Below are 23177 nucleotides of genomic sequence, written 5' to 3' on the forward strand. Positions count from 1 at the left end.
GAGGAACAGGGAGGGGTAGTACCTTAGAGGAAATTCCCCGTGGAAAACATACTTTTTCTTTTAAAGACGTGAACCAGTTGTACAATGGTGGCTGGGAAATGAGTTAATGAACGCAATTGCTGCAATTCCTTTGCTCCTGCCTGTGTCCTCCAGTGCAGTGGAGGCTGAGAGCGCATCCCTCGCAGCTGCAGCTGTGTGTTTGTGCATGAGTAAATCTGTCTGTATGCATTGCTCATAGCCCCTCCCGGTAGTTGATCTGGTCTTTGTGCTTTGCTCCTCATGGGCACAGTGTCCCTCAGGCAGCTTCTGAATGAGCTATGGAAGTGAGAGGAAAGAGTGCATGTGGGCTCGGGGGATGGGTCCCCCCAACCCTAGATAGTTTCAGAGTGATCTCCCAGGATGAGGGACAGCATAGCAAGGAGGAAGTGTCATCTCTACTTACACACTTACTTACCTGATGCCAAGCTTTGAGCATGGGCTCTGCGCTGAGCCCGACCTGGGCATTTACAGAGAGCAAGGTAATATGCTTGGTTACATTCCAGGGGAAGCCAGAAATACAGAAGTAAGTGTAAGCAGAGTACGTGGTAGGAGAGTGAGTTAGAGGGTAGCAAGGGGTGGGGATGTGTGGGACTCTCATAAGTCAAGGTCATTAAATCTTCGCTGAGGGGTGCATCCTGTGTGAAATGGGGCCCTGGACATACATGAGGGTAACAGTGTAGGCAGGAGAGTGAGCGCAATGCCTGGAAGAAGGCTGCCTGGTTCAGTCACACTCTTCTGAGGAAAGGCTACAGCTTAAGGGTCTTTACTCCTTAATGTAAAGGAGTTGAACTTGCTTAGACTTGTGTTATCAAAACTGTAAGTATTTGGTTCTAAGTCAGGTGAGATTACATTGATCCGCACCATGGAACCGTCTGGATTCATGTGTTGGAAATACGTCTCTGGTCTCTGGTTGAAAATGTAACCGTTCCAAGACTGAGCACGGCAGCAGAGGGACAGGTTACACAGCTGGTGGGTCTTGCTGGTAAGCCACAGCTTGGCTTAGTCATGCGGGGGAGTACGTAAGGAGTCAGACAGGCTCAAGACAGCTACAGTTGAAGGGCTGCCTTCCTTCCATGGCTCTGCTGCATCCAGACAGCACAAACCTTGGCTCAGTGAAAACCAGTCTCACAGTAGTGCCTGCCTCAGCTCGTCCTGGGGCATGCAGAGTGACAGGTCTGGCTTGCCTGTTCCCGGGGGTCTGAACCTTTACACAGAAAAGCACGCGAATACTTCCTTCTCGCTGCAGTGCCTGTGGACGGGGCAGGTCAAGACTGCTGCCTCCAGCAAGGGACACAGAGGCCTGAGCTCCATTCTGAATGACGAGGAGCGTCTGGAGGCATGAGAAGCCCTTTGACAGGGGGAATGAGAAAGACGAGGCTTCTGCTGGTGCAAGGAATGCATGTACCCCCAACACACACACACACACACACACACACACACACACACACACGGACCCAGCCGAGCTTTAGTGGTCAGATTGTGGTTGGAATTTTTCCTCTTCAAAATTTTCTCTTGACATAATGTTGATTATGTAATTTAAAAAGAAGGGACAAATTCCCCATCTGTGGGAGTTAGCCAAAATGTAATTGAATTACAGAGACGATTTGGGAAAATAGCCTCTTACTGTATTAAAGTGGCAGCCAGCTCTGCTGACCAGGACCCATTATAACATTGTCCAGAGGGTTGGGGACATGGGATAATCGCTATCTGCTCTTTTCATGAGTGTGGGTTTGTCTGGGAGGGAGCGCCGGGTGGAGTTCTGAGCCTAACTTTCGACCCTTGTCCTAATGGGTTTCCAAACATTCTTCTTAGCTTGGATCAGCCTCATCCTTCAGGCAGCCTCATCATCAACAAGGAATCTGAGGTTTACAAGATGCTCCAGGAGAAGCAGGAGTTAAACGAGCCCCCCAAACAGTCCACCTCCTTCCTGCTTCTGCAGGAGATCCTGGAGACAGATGGGAAAGGTAAGGGGCCCTGTGGGAGTCTCGCTGCTAGAACACAGGTGAGCACAGCCCAGAGAGAGAGCGAGTGCAGCTTGCTGTGAAAGACTGGGGCTCTCTGTATAGACCTTGCCTTCTTCCCGAGTCTGCTGTTATATGAGCACACACCACCACTTCTGCCCTGGCATTGATTTTGTTGTTGTTGTTCTTTGGCGGGGAGGGAGGGTTTGAGACAGAATTTCTCTGTAGTTTTTGGAGCCTGTTCTGGAACTAGCTCTTGTAGACCAGGCTGACCTAGAACTCATGGAGATCCGCCTCATGAGTGTTGGGATTAAAGGTGTGTACCACCACTGCCCAGCTGGCATTGACTTTTTTAGATGACAAAGCATGTATTGAAAAGCGGAGGGAGAGAGGACTCAGATGCAGATCAGCTGTGGAATGCTTAAGGTAGAATCTATGTAATATACATAAAACCCTGGGTTCTATTTTCAGCAGTTGGGGTGACCGGTTACAGGGTTAGGAGTGGATGTGAGTCTTGGCAGTAGGAGCTGGTACAAGAGCGCCCCCTCTGGGTTATACTTTCTGGTTCTGTTGTTACAAGTATTTATTTAATTTTATTTTACAAGTGTGATTGCTTTGCCCACACATATGTCTGTTTACTATATGCACGAATTACCGCTAGAGGCGGGGAGAAAGCTGTAGTTGAGAACAGTAGTGAGTCACCATGTGGTCCTCGGCATGAGCAACAATTGCTTCTAAGTAACGAACCATCTCCCATCTCTCTACTCTAGCCAGTTGCCCAGTCTTTTCAGAGTTTGAAAAAATGTAGCTCTGGCTGTCCTGGGACTTGCTTTGTAGACCAGGCTGGTCTTGAGCTCTTGAGGTCCACCTGGGTCTGTCCCCCAAGTGCTGAGATTAAAGGGGTGTGCCACCACCACCTGGCAAATGATTTAATTTTTAAAAAGAGATTTAGTTTGCTTTTATTTCTCTGTGTGTGTATGTGTATGTGGGAGATTGTGGAGGCAAAACTTGGTATCAGATCTCCTGGAACTAGAATTAACTACAGGAAGTTGCTTTGATTCACCATAGGGGTGCCAAGAACTGAACTCGGTCCTCTGCAAAAGTAGCCAGAGCTCTTTGGCCCTGAGCCATATTTCCAGCCCTTATTTTACGTTGTTATAGATTCATTGTGCAAAATTATGGGTTTTATCACATACTTTGACCTTACTAAGCTCTCCTGCCCTTCCACACACTAGTCAGTCATGTGTATCGTATCTTTTTTACCTAGCCGTGGACATTTAGGTTGACTTTATAAGTTGGTTATCGATTGAACAGAGTGTTACAAAATAAACATGGATGACCAGTTGTCTGTTGTGCTGACTTAGGTTCTTTAGGGTTTATTACCACAAGTGGTATAGCTGGATCATATGTCCTATTTTTAATTTTTTGAGGGAACGCTTTACTGATTTTCCTAGTGGTTGCTCATTTTACATTCCCACAAGCAGTATATAAGGGTGCCTTTGTACCCCACATCCTTGCTAGCTTTGGTTGCTGCCTACTTTAATACAGACAGCCAGTCTGACAGGGGTGGGATGCAATCTCAGTGCAGCTTTAATTTTCATTTCCCCGATGACCAAGGATGCTGAGCACTGTTTGATGCCCTATTGGCCATCTCTACTTTGGCTTATTTATTGATTGGATGGTGGGTTTTTGGTTTTGGTGTTTTTATTTTTAGTTTATTGTATATTCTAAATATCAATCCCTTGTGGCATACAGGCTTTATTTAAGCAGCTTTGTGTCCTGCACCCATGCGCTAGAGAGCTGAGGCTGTAGTGACTGTGACCTTTGTGAGATTCTGCCAATCTGTCCCTTGGCTGCTTTAATTTACATACCTTGCTCCCAAGATGGCAGGTGAGGCAGAGTACGTGGAGGCCACAGAAGGAAGAATATACCTGTAGGCCAATGAATCTGGGAGTCCTCCTTCGCCACGGGGACCCCCCAGGTTTGCTCTGGCTTTAGGGAATATGGCCTTTCCTCATCGTGGAGGCCTTAGGGTAGCCACATCCTCAACCCTAGGCTAGTGTCTGAACTGCTCTAGGCTCAGAAATCACAAAGCATACGAAGCAGCCATCACTGTCCACAGAGTCAGCATTCCGTGGTTGTTATAGATGCTGGCACTTCATCAGGAGGCTCCAGGTCAGCTTCGCTTGGCCATGCATGACTTCTGATGCGTCTGCGGGTCTCCAGAGACAGCTCTCCTTGGAGACATTGCATAATAATAAATTCTAGACAAACCTTCATTACGTGGAACAGGCTCTCTGAGCCTGGATCACTGGCCAATGTTAACAAGGCACTCAGATGTGTGCTGCTGTGTTGGGCAGAGACCCATGGTTCAGAGAAGTCTATGGGTGGAAACACTGGCATCTCATGTCCACCTGTGACCTGCAGGACACCTAGAGCAGGCTGCTGGTCCCTCTGTGCTCTAGTGTTTGTATGTAACCCATGTAAGAGGGCCGCCCACTGCATCAGGGCTGTTTGAAGGGTTAAGTGAAAGTTTGTGAACTGCTCAGTGCAGCTAGGTGCCCAAACGGTCTGAGCAGTGTTGGTGATAGACCCCAGAAAATCCCACCAGAGCTGCTTGTTCTGAGTGCGGCTCATCCTCTGCTTTTCTCATGCTTCATCTTGCTGTGGGCAAATCATAACATTTGCGGCAGAAGAGGCATGCAAACTGTTTTAGCTGGGAAATACACATCCCATAAAGTTTCCCACTGTGTTCACTTTTCAGTGTTCAGTTACACCACATACATGTGTGAGGCACGGCCATTGCCACCATCCACCCTCAGAACTCTCCGTATGGTAGAACGGGAACTCTGATCCCATTAAACCCCACCTCCCTGTTCTCTGCTCCGGCCTCTGGCCACCGCAGCAACTACTGTCTATTCCATATACCTGTAAGAGCAGAATCATGATTTCCCTTTTGGTGATGGACTCATTCCCTCAGTACAGCATCTATACATGTTGTAGCACACACCAGAATTCCTTTCCTTAAAGTTTTAAAATCAGATTTGTTTATGTATATATTTATTGTGTGTATGTGCATGCACACACATACACATGCATGCACGTATGTGTGCTTATGGACCAATGGGCATATGGACAACTGAGTGTCGGTTTCCCCTTCCACCATGTGGGTTCTGAGGATGGTTCTCAGGCTTACCCTCTGAACCATCATGATGGCCCCTTTTTGTCCTTCTAAAGTAGAATCATCTTCCAGTGTCTGTAAATATCTCGTTTTGCTTGTTCTGTTAGTAGAAGGATATCGTGAAGGAGCGGAGGTTTGGAAGGAGACAATAAATGCAGAGGCAGCAGTGGTGGCTGCAGGCTCCCTCAGATGAAGAAGCTGGAGATGCAGTCAGCAAACTCCTAGGTCCATGCTGGCTGCTGTCAGGGGTTTCGGGGCCGCAGATGACCTGGAGACAGGTTCTAGAGAACTGCCGTTGTTAGGATCATGAGCTTTGTTCTGTAGGGATGGTGGAACCATGGAAGATTAATCCGTGAAATGAGGCGAGAAACAGCTGTACTTTATTTGCCTGATTTCCCTTCCTCTTCAGAAACAACACACGACAAGCAAACAAATGGCACTTGGATGACGGGTTTCCTGGAAGCAGAGACACTTGGGAATGTTTGTAGTTGTATGGAGTTCCCAAAAAAGAAAGGTCTCTAAGTGAGAGAAAACAACCTGGAGCCAGCAGGTGGCGCTGCAGGGCTGAGAATGAGGACTGCTGCAGCACACAGCTCCTCCAGGGCTCCCAACTCTAGTCTCTTCCAGTCTAGTTTCAGAAAAGGATGTGGCTCCTCCTACCAAGTAGGGATTTCACATCTCTCCCTGCCTTCTTTTCTACCATTTGCACTGTCTCTTATTTCCTGGTGGTTTTCCTGTTGGCCGAGTGAGCTGTGGGAGGAGGATATCTTATATTTGAGACCCCAGCCTTTCCTGTGTTGGTCCCTTCTGTGGTCAGTTAGCCTCTCCACCCTGTCCATGAGTGCAGAGATGCTGCTCTTTCCTTGCAGACAACCCCCTTCAGTCAGGAAGTGAGGGAGTCTGTGTGCTATGCTTGGGGCAGAATGCCTGGAGCAGCTGCTCACTCTGGCCCTTCTGAGATGCCTTCATGTAGGGCTGAGGTTGGGTGAGGTGAAGAGATTGGCTGCCTTTGATAGAAAGCTAAAGGGGCCAGTGTGGTGGCACACACCTTTAATCCCAGCGCTTGGGAGGCAGAGGCAGGTGGAGTTCTACATAGTGAGTTCTGGGACAGGTAGGGCTACACACAGAGAGAGACCTTGTCTCAAAAAAAAAATCAGTCAATCAATCAATCAATCAATCAATCATCAATCAGGGCTACATAGACCTTGTCTCAAAAATCAGTCAATCAATCAATCAACCAACCAAACAAACAAAAACAACCCAAACCAAACTAAAGGGACCATCAATACACTCAGTTATAGGCTGGGAATTTAGCTCAGTTGTAGAGCACTTTCCTAGCATGTGTGAGGTCTTGAGTTCAGTTCCAAACATTTTAGGGCTGGTGAAATGGCTCCTTAGGCAAAAAAGCGTGCTGCCAAACCTGAGTTTGAACCCCATAACCCACATGGTAGAAGAAGAAAACCAAGTCCTACAAGTTGTCCCTTGAACTTCCTTCCTTCAGCATAGCACAGCATGCACACACCTGTACATACATGGGTGCACACACACACACATACACACACACATACACACACATACACACACATACACACACATACACACACACATACACACACACATACACACGCACACTCTACTAAATACATGTAACTTCTAAAATTAGATTTAAAGAATTATGTGTATGGGTGTTTTGCCTGCATTTATGTCTATGGCTGTGTGTGTGCTTGGTGCCCACGGAAATTAGAAGAAGGCATCAGATCCCCTAGAACTGGATTCACAGAGAGTTGTGGGCCACTGTGGGGATGCTAGGAATTGAACCCGGGTTATTTGGAAGAGTAGCCAGTGCTCTTAAATACTGAGCCATCAAAAATTTTAAGCATAAAAACATTTTAATACCTAAGCAAATGAATATAAAAGTCTGCAATTACAGAAGCTTGGACTGTGGACTTCTTCCAAAAGAAAGACTGTCCCCTGTGCTTTGGGGTATGGGATCATCAAGGTGAGGGCATGCTGAGCCTTCCCCAAGCTCATCTATAGATGATATCTAAATCTTGCTCCTTCTTATGGGTTGTCAGATGGATATCTGGTCCCAATGTGAGAGGACCCAGTATTAATGAGAGAAACCCGAGAGTGTCATGTGTAGCCATGGAGGACAGATGGAAGTACAGGGTGCTTAGAAATACTCTCGTTGTTGTCCACAAGCCACCAAAGCCCCACAAACTCACCCTCCTGTTGTGCAGCATCAGTGACTCATGCTGTAGGGGAGACACTGGTTAGTGGTGACTCAGCTTGCTGTGGCACCTCAAATCTTCTCATTCCAGATGCCTGGACAAGGTAGTGACCCCACTGAGGCTTGCTGTCCTCACAGTACAGGACAGAAACTCTATGGGGACAGGGCCAAGCCACACACATAAATTTCGGACTCATGTTTGCTCATGTTCACTAGCCAAGGTCTTCAGCAAGAGCAGGATTTTGGCACCTGGGAGCTGGTGACATTCCTGGCCGATGTCAGTATTGGCACATGTATGGGTTGTATGATAGCGATTTGTGTTGTGAGGGCTGATCATATGCTAGGCAATGTAGGAGGGCTTTCTGTATTGGGTTTTTAAAAAATATTTTCTTTATAACAATGAAGGGGAAGCTGGGTGGTGGTGGCACACGCCTTTCATCTGAGCACTCAGGAGGCAGAGGCAGGTGGATCTCTGTTAAGTTCGAGGCCAGCCTGGTCTACAAGAGCTAGTTCCAAGACAGGCACCAAAGCCTTGTCTCAAAAAAACAAAAACAAAAAAATTACAATGAAGGGGGAAATGATTTATTATTTTTTTTTATAACATGAAAACTGAGAGATCACCAAAGATTAAACAACTGCCCCATAATTCACAGAGCCACCGACTGTCTGGTCCCAGGGGCTGTGACTTGGCTTGAGTATGCAGATACACAGGTGGTTCTGAGAGAACTCAGTGATACATACTGGCTTTTCACTTCCTGGCTAATGTGGATGTTTTCCTCCCTTCAGGGGATCCCAACAAGCCCTCAGGATTCAGAAGTGTTAAAGCTCCGGTCACCAAAGTGGCTGCATCAGTTGGAAACGCTCAGAAGCTGCCCATGTGTGACAAGTGTGGTACTGGCATTGTGTGAGTACTCACCGCGCCTGCTCTTAGAGGTTGGCCAAACCATGGACGTGTGGGAGTCTCCGGGTGTTGCAAAGTGTGGTACTGGCATTGTGTGAGTACTCACTGCGCCTGCTCTTAGAGGTTGGCCAAACCATGGACGTGTGGGAGTCTCCGGGTGTTGCAAAGTGTGGTACTGGCATTGTGTGAGTACTCACTGCGCCTGCTCTTAGAGGTTGGCCAAACCATGGACGTGTGGGAGTCTCCGGGTGTTGCAAAGTGTGGTACTGGCATTGTGTGAGTACTCACTGCGCCTGCTCTTAGAGGTTGGCCAAACCATGGACGTGTGGGAGTCTCCGGGTGTTGCATAGCTTGGGAGTAAAGTCAACAGATCAATCAGACCATGCAGAGCTGTTGTGTTGACATGGGAGATGCTTCTAGAATGATGAGCCCCATTCGCAGCCAGAGGCCTGTGGTGGGGCTTCTCCGGAAGCCTCAGCTCAGGAAGGACAATACAGGGCCCTCATGTCACTAATGCAGCCCCATTTTCCCTTCCCCCTGCAGAGGAGTGTTTGTGAAGCTGAGGGACCATCACCGCCACCCTGAATGTTATGTGTGCACCGACTGTGGCACCAACTTGAAACAGAAGGGCCATTTCTTTGTAGAGGATCAGATTTACTGTGAAAAGCATGCCCGGGAACGTGTCACACCCCCTGAGGGCTATGATGTGGTCACCGTGTTCCCCAAGTGATTGAGAGGACCTGCCCTGTCTGCTGCCCTCCAGCCAGCCTGCTGTACCTGGTTCTCTGAATGTTCTGGCTTCTCCTCCCTGACAGTCCTGTGCTTACCTAGTGTTAGTCCTGCTCAGTGGACAGTGAGGTTCACCTGTGCTGACTCCGCCCAGCAGTGTGATGCCTGCTTTTACATTACTGGAGATGGTTTTGTCCCTTGTCCCCTCACCAGCACCACCATGCACTTCACTTGGGGTCTTCTCTGCTGCAAACGGACTTTGGTCACATTGAAATGAAGCCAAATGTAGCATCTCTTATGTTGATTTTGTTTTACTTAATAAATTTAGACTTTAAAGCGGTGTGTGGCCTCTTAGTTGTCCCTGCCTGTGCTCTGTATACTGTCTCATGAAGCCCTGGGTCTCTCTTTTGGTTTTGGTTTCTGCAGGCCTTTCCCCTGGACATGAAAAGATGCTGTGAATGTACTGTCTTCCTTTACATCTTTGAGGCTTGCTCTAAGCATTGTTGGATAATGTTAGTTATCTTCTTTGCTTTTCTGTCGCTACAGTAAAGCCGATGAAGGCAGCTTATAGGAGAACACGTTCATTTGGGTTTATGGTCTTGGCAGGCAGGCACGACAGCTAGAGATGTGGCAGCTGGAGCAGAAAACTGAGAGCTCATATTCTTAACGATAAGCAGAGACAGTGAACTAGAAACTGTGTGGACTCATTACTCTCTCAAAGCCCACATCCGGTGACATACCTTCTCCAACAAAGCCATTCCCCCAAATCTCCCCAAACAGCACCACCAATTGGAGACCAAGTTTCAGGGCCTTGGGGGCCATTCTCAGTCAAGTAACTTCACGAATATATTATATTTGGTTCTGTTTTAGTGAAGTTGTTCTGGAGTTTGAGGGAATATAACTTCCTGTCCTAGTAACTTCTCTATTGCTGTGATAGAACTCCATGACTAAAGCAACTTATAGAAGAAATCTTTAATTTAACTTACAGTTGCAGGGCTTAGAATCTGTGATGGCAGAGCAAAGGAACAAGCCAGAGCTTACATCTTAGTCCACATGCATGAGGAAGAAGGATAGATGTACCGATGATGGTGTGAGTCTTTTGAAACCTCAAAGCCTGACCCCAGTGACACACTTCCTCCAAGACCATATCTCCTCATCCTTCCCCCAACAGTACCACATCCTGGGAATAAGGTAGTCACACATATGAGCCTGTGGGGGCCATTCTCATTCAAATCTCACTTGGTTGGTTTTGAAGTATGCCTCAATAATCCATTTTCAGACTGTGTGAAGGTGTGATAACTCAGCAGTGTGCTCACCAGCCTCAGAGAGCTCAGAGCTGGGTAATAGGTGATTAGTATGTTTTTCAGTCTTTCTCCTCCATGTGCTAATCAGATGTTTGCCATTGATCTAGTCCGGCTAGATGCTTGTGTATCCCGCTCTTTGACATTGTGACACGGTGTTGGTTTCTAAAGAGTTCATGATTGAAACCATCGCAATCACATTACAACAATCACAGACAAACAGGCTAACTTGGTGCTTAGTCTAATAGTATTTACAGGGATGTTTAGGTCCCCACCTCCTAGTTAACTAGTCTTAACTTTAAACCTGATCTTTGTTAAAGTGTGTAAAAGGTGAGGTAGTTTAAATGTTGCAGTCCTAGAAAACCAAACAAGAACTGAAACCCAACTCCCAGGGATAGACTAGGTTTTTTTGTTTTTCTGTTTTTTTTTTGTCTCGCTATGCTATCTGTAATGACATTTGGTGCCCTCTTCTGGCCTGCAGGCATACATGCAGACAGAACACTGTATACATAATAAATAAGAGAATAAATCTTTAAAAGTTCTCCCACATCCGTAAGGACCACAACTCCCAAACAAATAAACAAATAAATAAATAAATAAATAAATAAATAAGCTTTTACATTTCAGGGAAGAGGGTGTGGTTGGAACGGCACAATCATTGTCACTCTTAGAAACTCAAGGCTGTAGAAGTAACAGTCTGCAGTAATGTGCTTATTTTGTAGTGCTGGGTTTAAGCCTTGTGCTTGTTAGGCAAGTGTTCCGTCACTCATCTCTACTCCCCTTCTGGCCCTTGTGCAGATTAAGATGTAGAACTCTCAGTTCCTTCCCCAGCACTACGTCTGTCTGCATGCCACCATGTTCCACCATGATGATCACAGACTAAACCTCTAAACTGAAAACTAGCTCCAATTAAATCTTTTCCTTTGTAAGAGTTGCCTTGGTCATGGTGTCTCTTCCCTGCCATGGACACCCTAACTGAAACAATCAATAAAGGGGAAAATGATTGCATCTTGTAATTATTGCATCTTATTATAGAGAAGGCTGTAAACATTGGAGCTCAGATGAAACGGTATCCTAGCAGTCAGGAACCAAGGAAGACCACAGAGTCCCTGTAAGCATTGCAGCTTACAGCTCTGCTCCAGGGAAAGGTTTCCCCAGTGCAAGTGGAATAACTGGGCTCCGGGAGTAGAGGGCTTCCCCTGCGAAGTTGTTTCAGCTCTGCTCTGCTGAAGAGTTACAGCTGCGCTCCACAAGGGGAAAGCTTCCCCAGTGTTGGCATTACAGTGCTGCTCTGCTCCTGCTCCAGCAAAAGCTGCTACAGCTGGGCTCCTCTCTTGTTAGGGTTTACTATTGCTGGGAAGAGGCACCATGACCATGGCAATTTTTTTTTTGGGGGGGAGGGGGTTGTCCCAACAGAAAACCATTTTATTTCTTGGTGAATGTGTCTTAATAAGGCCTCAAAGTAAATAAAGCCAGGATTCCACTCACTGGAGCTCCAACCCCCACCCCACCCCACACCACCCCAAACCTACCACCCTTCCTCATCATTTTTGTCTTGTCCTGAGGAAATTGCTTGTGAAGTAATTGTTGCCTGTTGTAGGAAGGCCGCTTGTTTGTTCCTGGCTGCCCAGACCTGAAATAATAACACAGAAACTGTATTATTTGCAACACTGCTTGGCCTATTAGCTTATGTGTATTTCTGGCTAACTCATATCTTAAATTAGCCCATCTCTATTAATCTGTGTATCGCCATGAGGCTGTGGCTAACCAGGTAAAGTTCCAGCGTCTGCCACTGGTGGGGCTATGAGGCTTCTCCCTGACTCCGCCTCCTTTCTCCCAGCATTCAGTTTAGTTTTCCCTGCCTAGCCAAGTTCTGCCTTGCTATCGGCCAAAACAATTTCTTTATAACCAATAAAAGCAACACATAGACAGAAGGACCTCCCAAGGAAAGCAACAAGTTGACTGGTAGACTACTGTTTGTTTTAGTTATTAAAGAAAGACGTTCCTATTCCCAGAATTCCCTACTGCCCAACCCCATCCTATGTGTGTACTGGGGATGGAACGAAGGACCCTGTACCTATTAGACAAGGGCTCTACCACCTTCAGCTCCCCAAGCCCCACCCCAAGCTATTTCTATGTGCTTCTGTCTGATCTGGAACTCATAGAGACACCCCCCCCCTCTGCTTTCCAAGTGCATATGACCATGACAACTTTTATATAAAAAAAAAACCATTTAATTGAGGTGATGGCTTGTAGTTTCAGAAGTTCAATCCATTAACATCATGATGGGGAACATGGCAGCATGCAGGCAGATGTGGTGCTGGCTACATCTTGGCCAGAAGGCAACAAGAAGTCAACTAACTGTCACATTGCACAGCAAACCTCTTTCAAGAAATGTATTGGGAAGGAGGTGTCCAGGAAGGTCACTGCCTCTAGGGTGAGAAGCAGCAACAAACTGAACATTGAGAGCTTATATAAGGTTTCTTGTTGGGAGGGGGGATTGGGTAGTTTTTCCAGGGTGGTTTGGGATTGGTGGGATTTTGTAGCATGATTCTGGGGCAAGCTCTGGGTTGATGGAACTCTATGCTCAGGGATTGGTGGGATTTCATGCCCAGGAACAAAGGCCGCATTGGATTGTTGACATAGAATATTCCTCCCTTGGAACACTGCCTTAACCCACACACTGGGCTGGCACTCAGCCTGCCAGCTTGGACATAGCTCACTGGGGGAAAGGCTGATGAAACAGGTTCAGGCTGTTTGTGCCACTGCCCAGCTCTTTGTGTCACAAGATCTCACATACCCTCTGACCCCAGAGTTTTGATGATAGGATGTCAGTGGGAGAATCAAAAGGCAGCTACCGTGGGTTCCTGACCAAGGAGATTCAAAGAATTTTCCACTTTTCATAAAATACCCCCTGGCATGCCATTACACAGTGTCAGGGGGCATACACCTTGACTGAGATACAACAAATGTCAGGATGATCAATTATGACCTGGGTTCTGTTATCTCATCAGTCAAGTCAGGCATCTACAAGATCAATCGTTCATGAGGTGGAAGGGCTGAGGATATATACAAGCTACCTTAGCCCGAGCCCTTCTGTCACTACCAGATCTGTGCCTCCTCCTTGGCTCTTTCCTGCGACTGCTAAGCATCCCTTGTGTCCTTATGGAGGTGGAGGAAGCAGACCAAACTTGACTCATGGATGAGTTAATTTGGTATTGAGTAGTGCTTACAACTCAGTTGGGTTGACCCTATAAGGTCATAAATCCACTGGGCAGAGCTTCCAGTGGTGCACAGTGTGAATGTTCTACCTTGTGTGGGTGGAGAAACAGTTCAAGTTTATTGTTCATGGACTTGTAGGCATGGTAAATACATTGCCTATTAAGTGTCTGAAATCTTCAAGGTTATAAAAGATGTGTGGGGTAGAGGAATAGGAGTAGACATTTGGTAACACTCATTTGTGAGGGACTTTTTGTGGTGGACAAGGGGTTGAATGACCAGGTTGACCAGATGAACCCAGATTTATCTGTTATGACAAATAATCTGCAATGTTGAAATCCTGTTTTTTTTTTTTTTTAATGATCTCTGGAATACAAACTGGAAATCACAATGTTGGAAGGTTTAAATCTCAAATGTTGAAATTGTGAAAGTCCACATGTCCCAACAAGAATTTGCAGGTGGATCAAAAGCTATCAGAATGGGATGGGAAGCTGAGTTTTGAAGAATAGATTAGCCATGCTACACAGCTGCAAATTTCAATTACAGGCGGCTGGAGAGATGGCTCAGTGGCTAAGAACATTTGATATACTTCCAGAAGACCTGGGTTCAGTTACTGGCACCCTGGTGGCAGCTAATAACAATCTATGAGTTCCAGTTCCAGATGATCTGATGTTCCCTTTGGATTGCATGGGCATTGCATGTATGTAGTACAGAGACATGCATGCATGCAAAACACATGTGCATCAATAAAATAAATGTTTTTAAAAAGGAAAAAAAACACCTCAGTTTCAAAATGTATTACTTGTCTTAACATTTATTCTAACTGATAAAATTCGGTAAGTTAAATGTGTGTTTGTGTGATGGAGCCAGCAGGGTTACTGATTGCTTTAAAAGTAATTATGGGACGGACATGGCAGGATGAGCCAGCATGTGAAGGTGTTGCTGTGAAGTCGGCAGTATTGTGTCTGTCACCTCTGCTGCATGTGTAGATCAAGGACATGTAGAATGGGTTCCCACGTGTCCCAAACGCCTTTTTGTTTTGTTTTATGGCTTCTTTTTGCAATTTTCACCTTGTATTTACTATTCATAACTATTTAGCTCTGGTTGCAGCACTAATGATCCAGCTGGCATTTCCCTGGGCAAGGGCCAAGATTCATACAATGATCTGATTGTTACCTTGTTTTCCAAACCATCTTTTCATATTAGTTTATGCTTGTTTTTTTAAGCCCAAGTAAATGGGTAAATAGGTTGAAAAATTGATTGTTAGTCTAATTCCTATAGCAATATAAAGAAGCACCTAACTGAAAAAGAAATTCTTTTTCATTTTTAAAATTCAAGGATTGAGTAAATTATGGTCAGATTTGAAAATGTAGGCGAACTCGTACCTCTGGAGTAGCAATGTCCCAACATTCCACAAGATGGTATGTGTTTCCTATTGCACCAGAGCTTGGAGGCTGAATGGACGTGGTTTTTTAGAAATCACATCTGCTTTGTGCTCCACTGAAGCAGGGAAACAAGACCTCTTCCCTGTTTTGTTTTTTCCCCCCTGTTTGTAGTTTGGGGGTAAAATCTTATTTTATTTCTCATGCATAAAAGTGTAGCAAGGAGGCCCACTTGTTTATCCCGGCTGTCCGGCTAGTTTAGCCCCAAAATAACCACACAGAAATTGTATTAATTAAAACCACTGCTTGGCCCATTAGCTCTAGTTTCTTCTTCTTCTTCCTCTTCCTCTTCCTCTTCCTCTTCTTCTTCTTCTTTTTTTGGTTTTTCGAGACAGGGTTTCTCTGTAGCTTTGGAGCCTGTCCTGGAACTAGCTCTTGTAGACCAGGCTAACCTCGAACTCCCAGAGATCCGCCTGTCTCTGCCTCCCGAGTGCTGGGATTAAAGGCGTGCGCCACCACCACCCGGCTTAGCTCTAGCTTCTTATTGGCTAACTCTTATATCTTAATTTAACCCATCCCCATTAATCTGTGCATCACCATGAAGTTGTGGCCTACCAGCAAAGTTTCAGCACATCTCTTTATGGTGGCTCCTTGGTGTCTCTTTGACTCTAACTTCTTCCTGCCAGCATTCAGTCCAGTTTTCCCCACCTACCTAAGTTCTGCCCTATCAATAGGCCAAGCAGTTCCATTATTCATTAATGGTAATCACAGCACACAGAGGGGACTCCCACATTATAAAAGTGAAAGAAAAATCTAACTTACTTTAAGTAACTTCTATTACTCATCTAACCTAGTTTTCTTCTCATACAACATAGAAATATCTTTTTTACAATTAACTTACAAAATTAAAATTTATGTTTCATTTGTATTCACTTTTGGCAATCAGGTTAATCTTTCAAATATCACAGTATCTTATTTCTTGGGCCTATATTTAGTTACTTAATAATTTTAGTATATAAAAGTTTTATGATTTTAAAAAACCATTACAATATAACATGTATAACAGACAGGTGTGCCTCCTTCATTGTCCAGGACTAACAGATTTCAGGTGTATCTTAAAAGATCCAAAGTTCCCAATTCCCTTTAATTGTCTTCTAAAATGTTCCTGTTTCAGTTGTCTTACAGATACCTGCAGGTTTCTGGGAAAAGTTCTATTGTTGTATCAAAAATCTGGTCTGGTAAAAACCAACAGTCTCCATAGCCTATTTTAATCCCACCCATTTTCAAGCATATTTTACAGGTCTCCCCTGCTGTCTGGGTCAAGACCAACTTACAAAGGGTCCTCCAGACAACACCAACACCTGCACCAGCTCCTGGGACTTCACCATTGGTACCAACTTTCCTGGCTCAAAGGGACACCTACCAACTAAGATCTGGTTTTAAAGGGCCTATCTGTACTCGGTTCTCACTTATTCACCTGTGCCTGTCCTGTACAACCAGGGCACTTCTCTGTCCCATTCTTTCAGTTAATGACCCTTCCCATAACTAGTCTCATTTATAGGGCTGATAATAACAATATATTTTTTCTTCTGGCCACCTGCCTTCTCATCTCCCCCAAGGAACAGATACCTGAGGTTTCCAGGATGGCAGTAAACCTGATGCTTCTCCAACCACATCTCTCACTGAGTATGAGTCTTCCAACACCCAACTCCCCCCTCTCCCAAGTTGCCCCATGCCTGCAGGAAGTAGCGATTTGAGCCAGCACCCCCTTTATCCAAAGAATCTGGAATGTTTGTTGAAAATATTGTTTGGGCCTTTGAGATGGGATTCTTCTCCTTCTTCTATTCCTATTATTCTTAGGTTTTGTTTTTTCATAGTGTCTGGATTTTCTGAATGCTTTGTGTCAGGAATTCTTTTATATTTAGCATTTTCTTTGGTAGATGTATCTATTTCTTCTCAATTTTTAATGCCTGAGATTCTGAGATTCTGTCTTCTTTCTGTTGTATTGTATTGGTGATGCTCACGTCTTTAGTTCCTGTTCAAGTACTTAGATTTTCCATCTCCAGGACTCCCTCAATTTGTGTTTTCTTTATGATTTCTATTTCCTTTTCATGTCTTGAATAGTTTTATTTCTTTCTTTTAACTATCTGTATGTTTTTTCCTTTGGCTTTCTTTAAGGAATTTATTTTCTCCAATTGCATGTTTGTCTTTTCCTTGATTTCTTTAAGGGATTTATTCATTTTTTCTTTAAGGACCTTTATCATCTTCATAAAGTTGGCCATAAGGTCATTTTCTTGTCCTTCAACTGTGTTGGAATGCTCAGGGCTTGCTGTAGTAGAATAGTTGAGTTTTGGTTATGACATATTGCCTTGATTGTTGTTGACTGTTTTCTTATGCTGTTGTCTATGCTTCTTGTTTTTGGATATTTAGTCTTAGCCATTGTGCACTGTCATGTCCAGAAAATATTTTTGTTTTGTTCAGATGTCTATTCTCTCTGGCTTTTACAACCATTCTGTATCTTCTATATTGATCCCTGCAGGAGGAGGGGCTGTGATGGACATGTCCAATTTATGACTGAGTATTCCACAGTTACTTAAGCTATGTAATCGACTAGTTGTGGGTCCTTATTAATAGTCATTTTCTGGGTAATTTTTTTTGGTCAACTCTAGTAAGAAGGAGAGGGCTGCTTCCTGCCACCCAGTTAGCTTAACCTCCGAAATAACCACACAGAAACTGTATTAATTAAATTACTGCCTGGCCCATTATATCTATCCTCTTCTTGGCCAACTCTCACATCCTGATCTAACCCATTTCTACCAATCTGTATAACACCACGAGGTCGTGGCTTACCGGGAAAGATTCTAAACTATGTCCATCTCAGGCAGGAGATTCATGGCATCTGCCACACTCTGCTCTTCTTCCCAGTATTCTGTTCTGTCTTCCCCGCCTACCTGAGTTCTGCCCTATCAACTAGGCCAAGGCAGTTTCTTTAATAACCAATGAAAGCAACACAAATACAGAAGGACCTCCTACACCAGTCAACTCAAAACAATTGGGAGTCACCTGGAACAGGAAATCTCAATTGTGTAGATGTCATCAGATTGTCATGTAGCCAAGGCTCTGGCATATTTACTTGATTAATGATTATTGAGAGAGGACCCAATCCACCGTGGACAGTGCCACCCTGGGATGTATATAAAGCCATATACACATATATATGAGAGAGCCATAGGGAAGAAGCCAGGAAGCAGCATTCCTCCATGGCCTCTGCTTTAGTTCCTTCTTCCAGGTTCCTGTCTTGGCTTTCTTCTCTAACTTCTTTAAGAGATGGAGTGTGACTTGAGAATTGTGAGATAAAATAAACTCCTTTCTTCCCAAGTTGTTTTTGGTCAGTTCTTTATCAAAACAGTAGAAAACAAACTAATTAAGTTATCTACTGAAAAAGGAAACTTTTCTGATGAGGCTTGACAGGTATATTAATCTGTGGGTATAAAGATAAGAACTTATGAAGAAGTTGATTATTACATCCAGTTAGCAGCATAGTAATAACAAATTTTCACTTAGGGCTTATGGCCTTGTCACTCATAGGTTTTAAGTCCAGTTAATGGTTTCATATGGGTCCCATTTTGTGTAGTGGGCTGTAAGTCCATTCAGAAGGTCGTTGGTACCCCTATGACATTTATTCCAGTACTGTGCCAGTAGGCATATCTTGCCAGGTACATCATTAGGATAGCTTGTAGAATTCACAGCTGCAGAAAACTGTTGATGACTTTTCTTTCCCAGCAGCTTGTTCTATAGAAACTTCTAGAACTCTGAAAATTAGTCACTAAAGATGAAGCTTTTAGGTCAGTACCAGCTTCATTTCTTCAATGTTTTATGACTCAAGTGTTTGGTGTCTTCAATAATGGGGCTTACAGTCAAGTTCTTGAGGGTAAGCAAGAGCAATGGAAATAGCCTGCAATGTGTGTGATCTATGGGCTTATCTTTAAAAAACTGTTCAAGAGTCTCATTAACTGAACATGTAATACTCCATTTTATATAATGCAGTTTATTTAACCATTGTTTGGCTTTTGGTTAGATGAATTATTTCTAGTGTTTGATGTGACTAATATAAACATTGGAACATGTATGAATGGTTTCAGAGCTCTGACTATTTTTTTTAAATTTATTTATTTATTAAAGATATCTTACTTCTTCCTGCCACCGCCTCCCATTTCCCTCCCCCTCCCCCGATCAAGTTCCCCTCCCTCATCAGCTCGAAGAGCAATCAGGGTTCCCTGACCTGTGGGAAGTCCAAGGACCGCCCACCTCCATCCTGGTCTAGTAAGGTGAGCATCCAAACTGCCTAGGCTCCCCCAAATCCAGTACGTGCAGTAGGATCAAAAACCCATTGCCATTGTTCTTGAGTTCTCAGTAGTCCTCATTGTCCACTATGTTCAGCAGGTCCAGTTTTATCCCATGCTTTTTCAGACCCAGGCAAGCTGGCCTTGGTGAGTTCCCGGTAGAACATCCCGATTGTCTCAGTGTGTGGGTGCACCCCTCGCGGTCCTGAGTTCCTTACTCGTGCTCTCTCTTCTTCTGCTCCTGATTTGGACCTTGAGATTTCAGTCTGGTACCCCAATGTGGGTCTCTGTCTCTGTCTCTGTCTCTGTCTCCTTTCATCGCCTGGTGAAGGTTAATATTCAGAAGGATGCCTAAATGTTTTTCTTTGGGTTCACCTTCTTATTTAGCTTCTCTAGGATCACGAATTATAGGCTCAATGTCCTTTATTTATGGCTAGAAACCAAATATGAGTGAATACACGCCATGTTCCTCTTTTTGGGTGTGGCTTACCTCACTCAGGATAGTGTTTTCTATTTCCATCCATTTGTATGCAAAATTCAAGAAGTCCTTGTTTTTTACTGCTGAGTAGTACTCTAATATGTATATATTCCATACTTTCTTCATCCATTCTTCCATTGAAGGGCATCTAGGTTGTTTCCAGGTTCTGGCTATTACAAACAATGCTGCTATGAACATAGTTGAGCATATACTTTTGTTGTATGATAGGGCCTCTCTTGGGTATATTCCCAAGAGTGGTATTGCTGGGTCCAGGGGTAGGTTGATCCCAAATTTCCTGAGAAACCGCCACACTGCTTTCCAGAGTGGTTGCACAAGTTTGCATTCCCACCAGCAATGGATGAGTGTACCCCTTTCCTCCACAACCTCTCCAGTAAAGGCTATCATTGGTGTTTTTTATTTTAGCCATTCTGACAGGTGTAAGATGGTATCTTAAAGTTGTCTTGATTTGCATTTCCCTGATCACTAAGGAAGTTGAGCATGACCTTAAGTGTCTTTTGGCCATTTGAACTTCTTCTGTTGAGAATTCTCTGTTCAGCTCAGTGCCCCATTTTATAATTGGGTTGATTAGCCTTTTACGGTCTAGTTTCTTGAGTTCTTTATATATTTTGGAGATCAGATCTTTGTCAGTTGCGGGGTTGGTAAAGATCTCCCAGTAAGGGCGTTTCCTTTTTGTCTTAGTGACAGTGTCCTTTGCTTTAGAGAAGCTTCTCAGTCTCAGGAGGTCCCATTTATTCAATGAGGCCCTTAATGTCTGTGCTGCTGGGGTTATATGAAGGAAGTGGTCTCCTGTGCCCATGTGTTGTAGAGTACTTCCCACTTTCTCTTCTATCAGGTTCAGAGTGTTCAGACTGATATTGAGGTCTTTAATCCATTTGGACTTGAGTTTTGTGCATGGTGATAGATATGGATCTATTTTCATTCTTCTACAGATTGACATCCAGTTTTGCCAGCACAATTTGTTGAAGATGCTCTCTTTTTTTCCACTGTATACTTTTAGCTCCTTTATCGAAAATCAGGTGTTCATAGGTTTGTGGGTTAAAGTCAGGGTCTTCTATTCGATTCCATTGGTCGACTTCTCTGTTTTTTTGCCAATACCAAGCTGTTTTCAATACTGTAGCTCTGTAATAGAGTTTGAAGTCAGGGATGGTAATGCCTCCAGACGCTCCTTTATTGTATAAGATTGTTTTGGCTATCCTGGGTTTTTTGTTTTTCCATATAAAGTTGATTCTTGTCTTCTCTAGATCTGTAAAAATTTTGATGGTATTTTGATGGGGGATTGCATTGAATCTATAGATTGTTTTTGGTAGAATAGTCATTTTTACTATGTTAATCCTCCTAATCCAAGAGCAAGGGAGATCCTGCCATTTTTTTGGTGTCCTCTTCAATTTCTTTCTTCAAAGACTTAAAGTTCTTGTCAAATAGATCTTTCACATCCTTGGTCAGAGTTACCCCAAGATATTTTATGCTATTTGTGGCTACCGTGAAAGGTGATGCTTCTCTGATTTCCCTCTCTGCTTCCTTATCCTTAGTGTATAGGAAGGCAACTGATTTTCTGGAGTTGATTTTGTATCCTGCCACATTACTAAAGGTGTTTATCAGTTGTAGGATTTCTTTAATAGAGTTTTTGGGGTCGCTTATGTATACTATCATATCATCTGCAAATAACGAAAGCTTAACTTCTTCCTTTCCAATACGAATCCCCTTGATCCCCTTATGCTGTCTTATTGCTATTGCTAGAACTTCAAGCACTATATTGAAGAGGTATGGCAAGAGTGGACAGCCTTGTCGTGTTCCTGATTTTAGTGGGATGGATTTGAGTTTTTCTCCATTTAATTTAATGTTAGCTGTCGGCTTGCTGTAAATAGCTTTTATTATATTTATGTACGACCCTTGTATCCCTAATCTCTCCAAGACTTTTATCATAAAGGGGTGTTGAATTTTGTCGAATGCTTTTTCAGCATCTAATGAAATGATCATATGGTTTTTTTTCTTTCAGTTTATTTATATGGTGGATTACATTGATCGATTTGCATATGTTGAACCAGCCCTGCATCTCTGGGATGAAGCCTACTTGATCATAATGAATAATTTTTCTAATGTGTTCTTGGATTCGGTTTGACAGTATTTTATTGAGAATTTTTGCATTGATATTCATGAGTGAGATAGGCCTGTAATTCTGTTTCTTGGTTGGGTCTTTGTGTGGTTTTGGTATCAGGGGAAGTGTAGCTTCATAAAAGGAATTTGGCAATGCCTCTTCTGTTTCTATATTGTGAAATACATTAAGGAGTATAGGTATTAGCTCTTCTTGGAAGTTCTGGTAGAATTCTGCATTGAAACCATCTGGTCCTGGGCTCTTTTTGGAAGGGAGATTTTTGATAACAGTTTCTAATTCTTCGCGACTAACAGGTCTATTTAGATAGTTCACCTGGTCTTGGTTTAGCTTTGGTATGTGGTACTTATCTAAAAACATGTCCATTTCTTTTGCATTTTCCAGTTTTGTGGCATACAGGCTTTTGTAGTAAGATCTAATGCTTCTCTGAATTTCCTCTGTGTCTGTGGTTATGTCCCCCTTTTCATTTCTGATCTTATTTATTTGTGTGTTCTCTCTCTGTCGTTTAACTAGTTTGGATAGGGGTTTGTCGATCTTGTTGATTTTCTCCAAGAACCAACTTATTATTTCATTGATTCTTTGGACTGTTTTCTGTGTTTCTGTTTTGTTGATTTCCTCCCTCAGTTTTATTATTTCCAGTCTTCTACTTCTCCTGGGCGCGTCTGCTTCTTTTTTTTCTAGAGCTTTCAGGTGTGCTGTTAAATCCCCAATGTATGCTTTCTCTGTTTTCTTTAAGTGGGCATTTAGTGCTATGAACTTTCCTCTTAGCACTGCTACCATTGTGTCCCATAGGTTTGAGTATGTTGTCTCTTTATTTTCATTAAATTCAAGGAAGACTTTAATTTCTTTCTTAATTTCTTCCTTTACCCAGGTGTGGTTCAGCAGTCGACTGTTCAGTTTCCATGAGTTTGTCAGCTTTCTGGGGTAGCATTGTTGTTGCCTTCTAACTTTAGTCCGTGGTGATCTGATAAGACACAGGTGGACACTGATATTTTTTTGTATCTGTGGAGGTTTCCTTTGTTTCCGAGTATGTGGTCAATTTTCGAGAAGGTTCCATGAGCTGCGAAAGAAGGTATATTCTTTCCTATTTGGGTGGAATGTTCTATAGATGTCAGTTCAGTCCATTTGCTTCATTACCTCCAACAATTCTCTTAATTCTATATTAGGTTTCTGTCTGATTGACCTGTCCATTGGTGAGAGAGGTGTGAAGTCTCCTACTACTAGTGTGTGTGGTTTAATGTCTGCCTTGAGTTTTAGTAATATTTCTTTTACATAAGTGGGT

At 43.8% G+C, this 23177-nt stretch overlaps 1 protein-coding gene across 1 annotated transcript in view; it reads left to right on the forward strand.

The window, feature by feature from the left end:
* Nucleotides 1-9381, forward strand: part of Pdlim1 (PDZ and LIM domain 1) — a 41569-nt gene extending 32188 nt beyond the window's left edge. The window contains exons 5-7 of the mRNA XM_041662061.1: nucleotides 1852-2003; nucleotides 8198-8315; nucleotides 8856-9381. Coding sequence (XP_041517995.1) covers nucleotides 1852-2003; nucleotides 8198-8315; nucleotides 8856-9042 — 457 coding nt within the window. The 3' untranslated portion in view covers nucleotides 9043-9381. The remainder of the gene's footprint in view (nucleotides 1-1851; nucleotides 2004-8197; nucleotides 8316-8855) is intronic.
* The last annotated feature ends 13796 nt before the right edge of the window (nucleotides 9382-23177 follow it).

This window comes from Microtus oregoni, unplaced genomic scaffold, assembly GCF_018167655.1.
Source record: "Microtus oregoni isolate MIOR12 unplaced genomic scaffold, Mior012 000012F_ref0000307, whole genome shotgun sequence".
In the NCBI taxonomy this organism is placed as follows: domain Eukaryota; kingdom Metazoa; phylum Chordata; class Mammalia; order Rodentia; family Cricetidae; genus Microtus; species Microtus oregoni.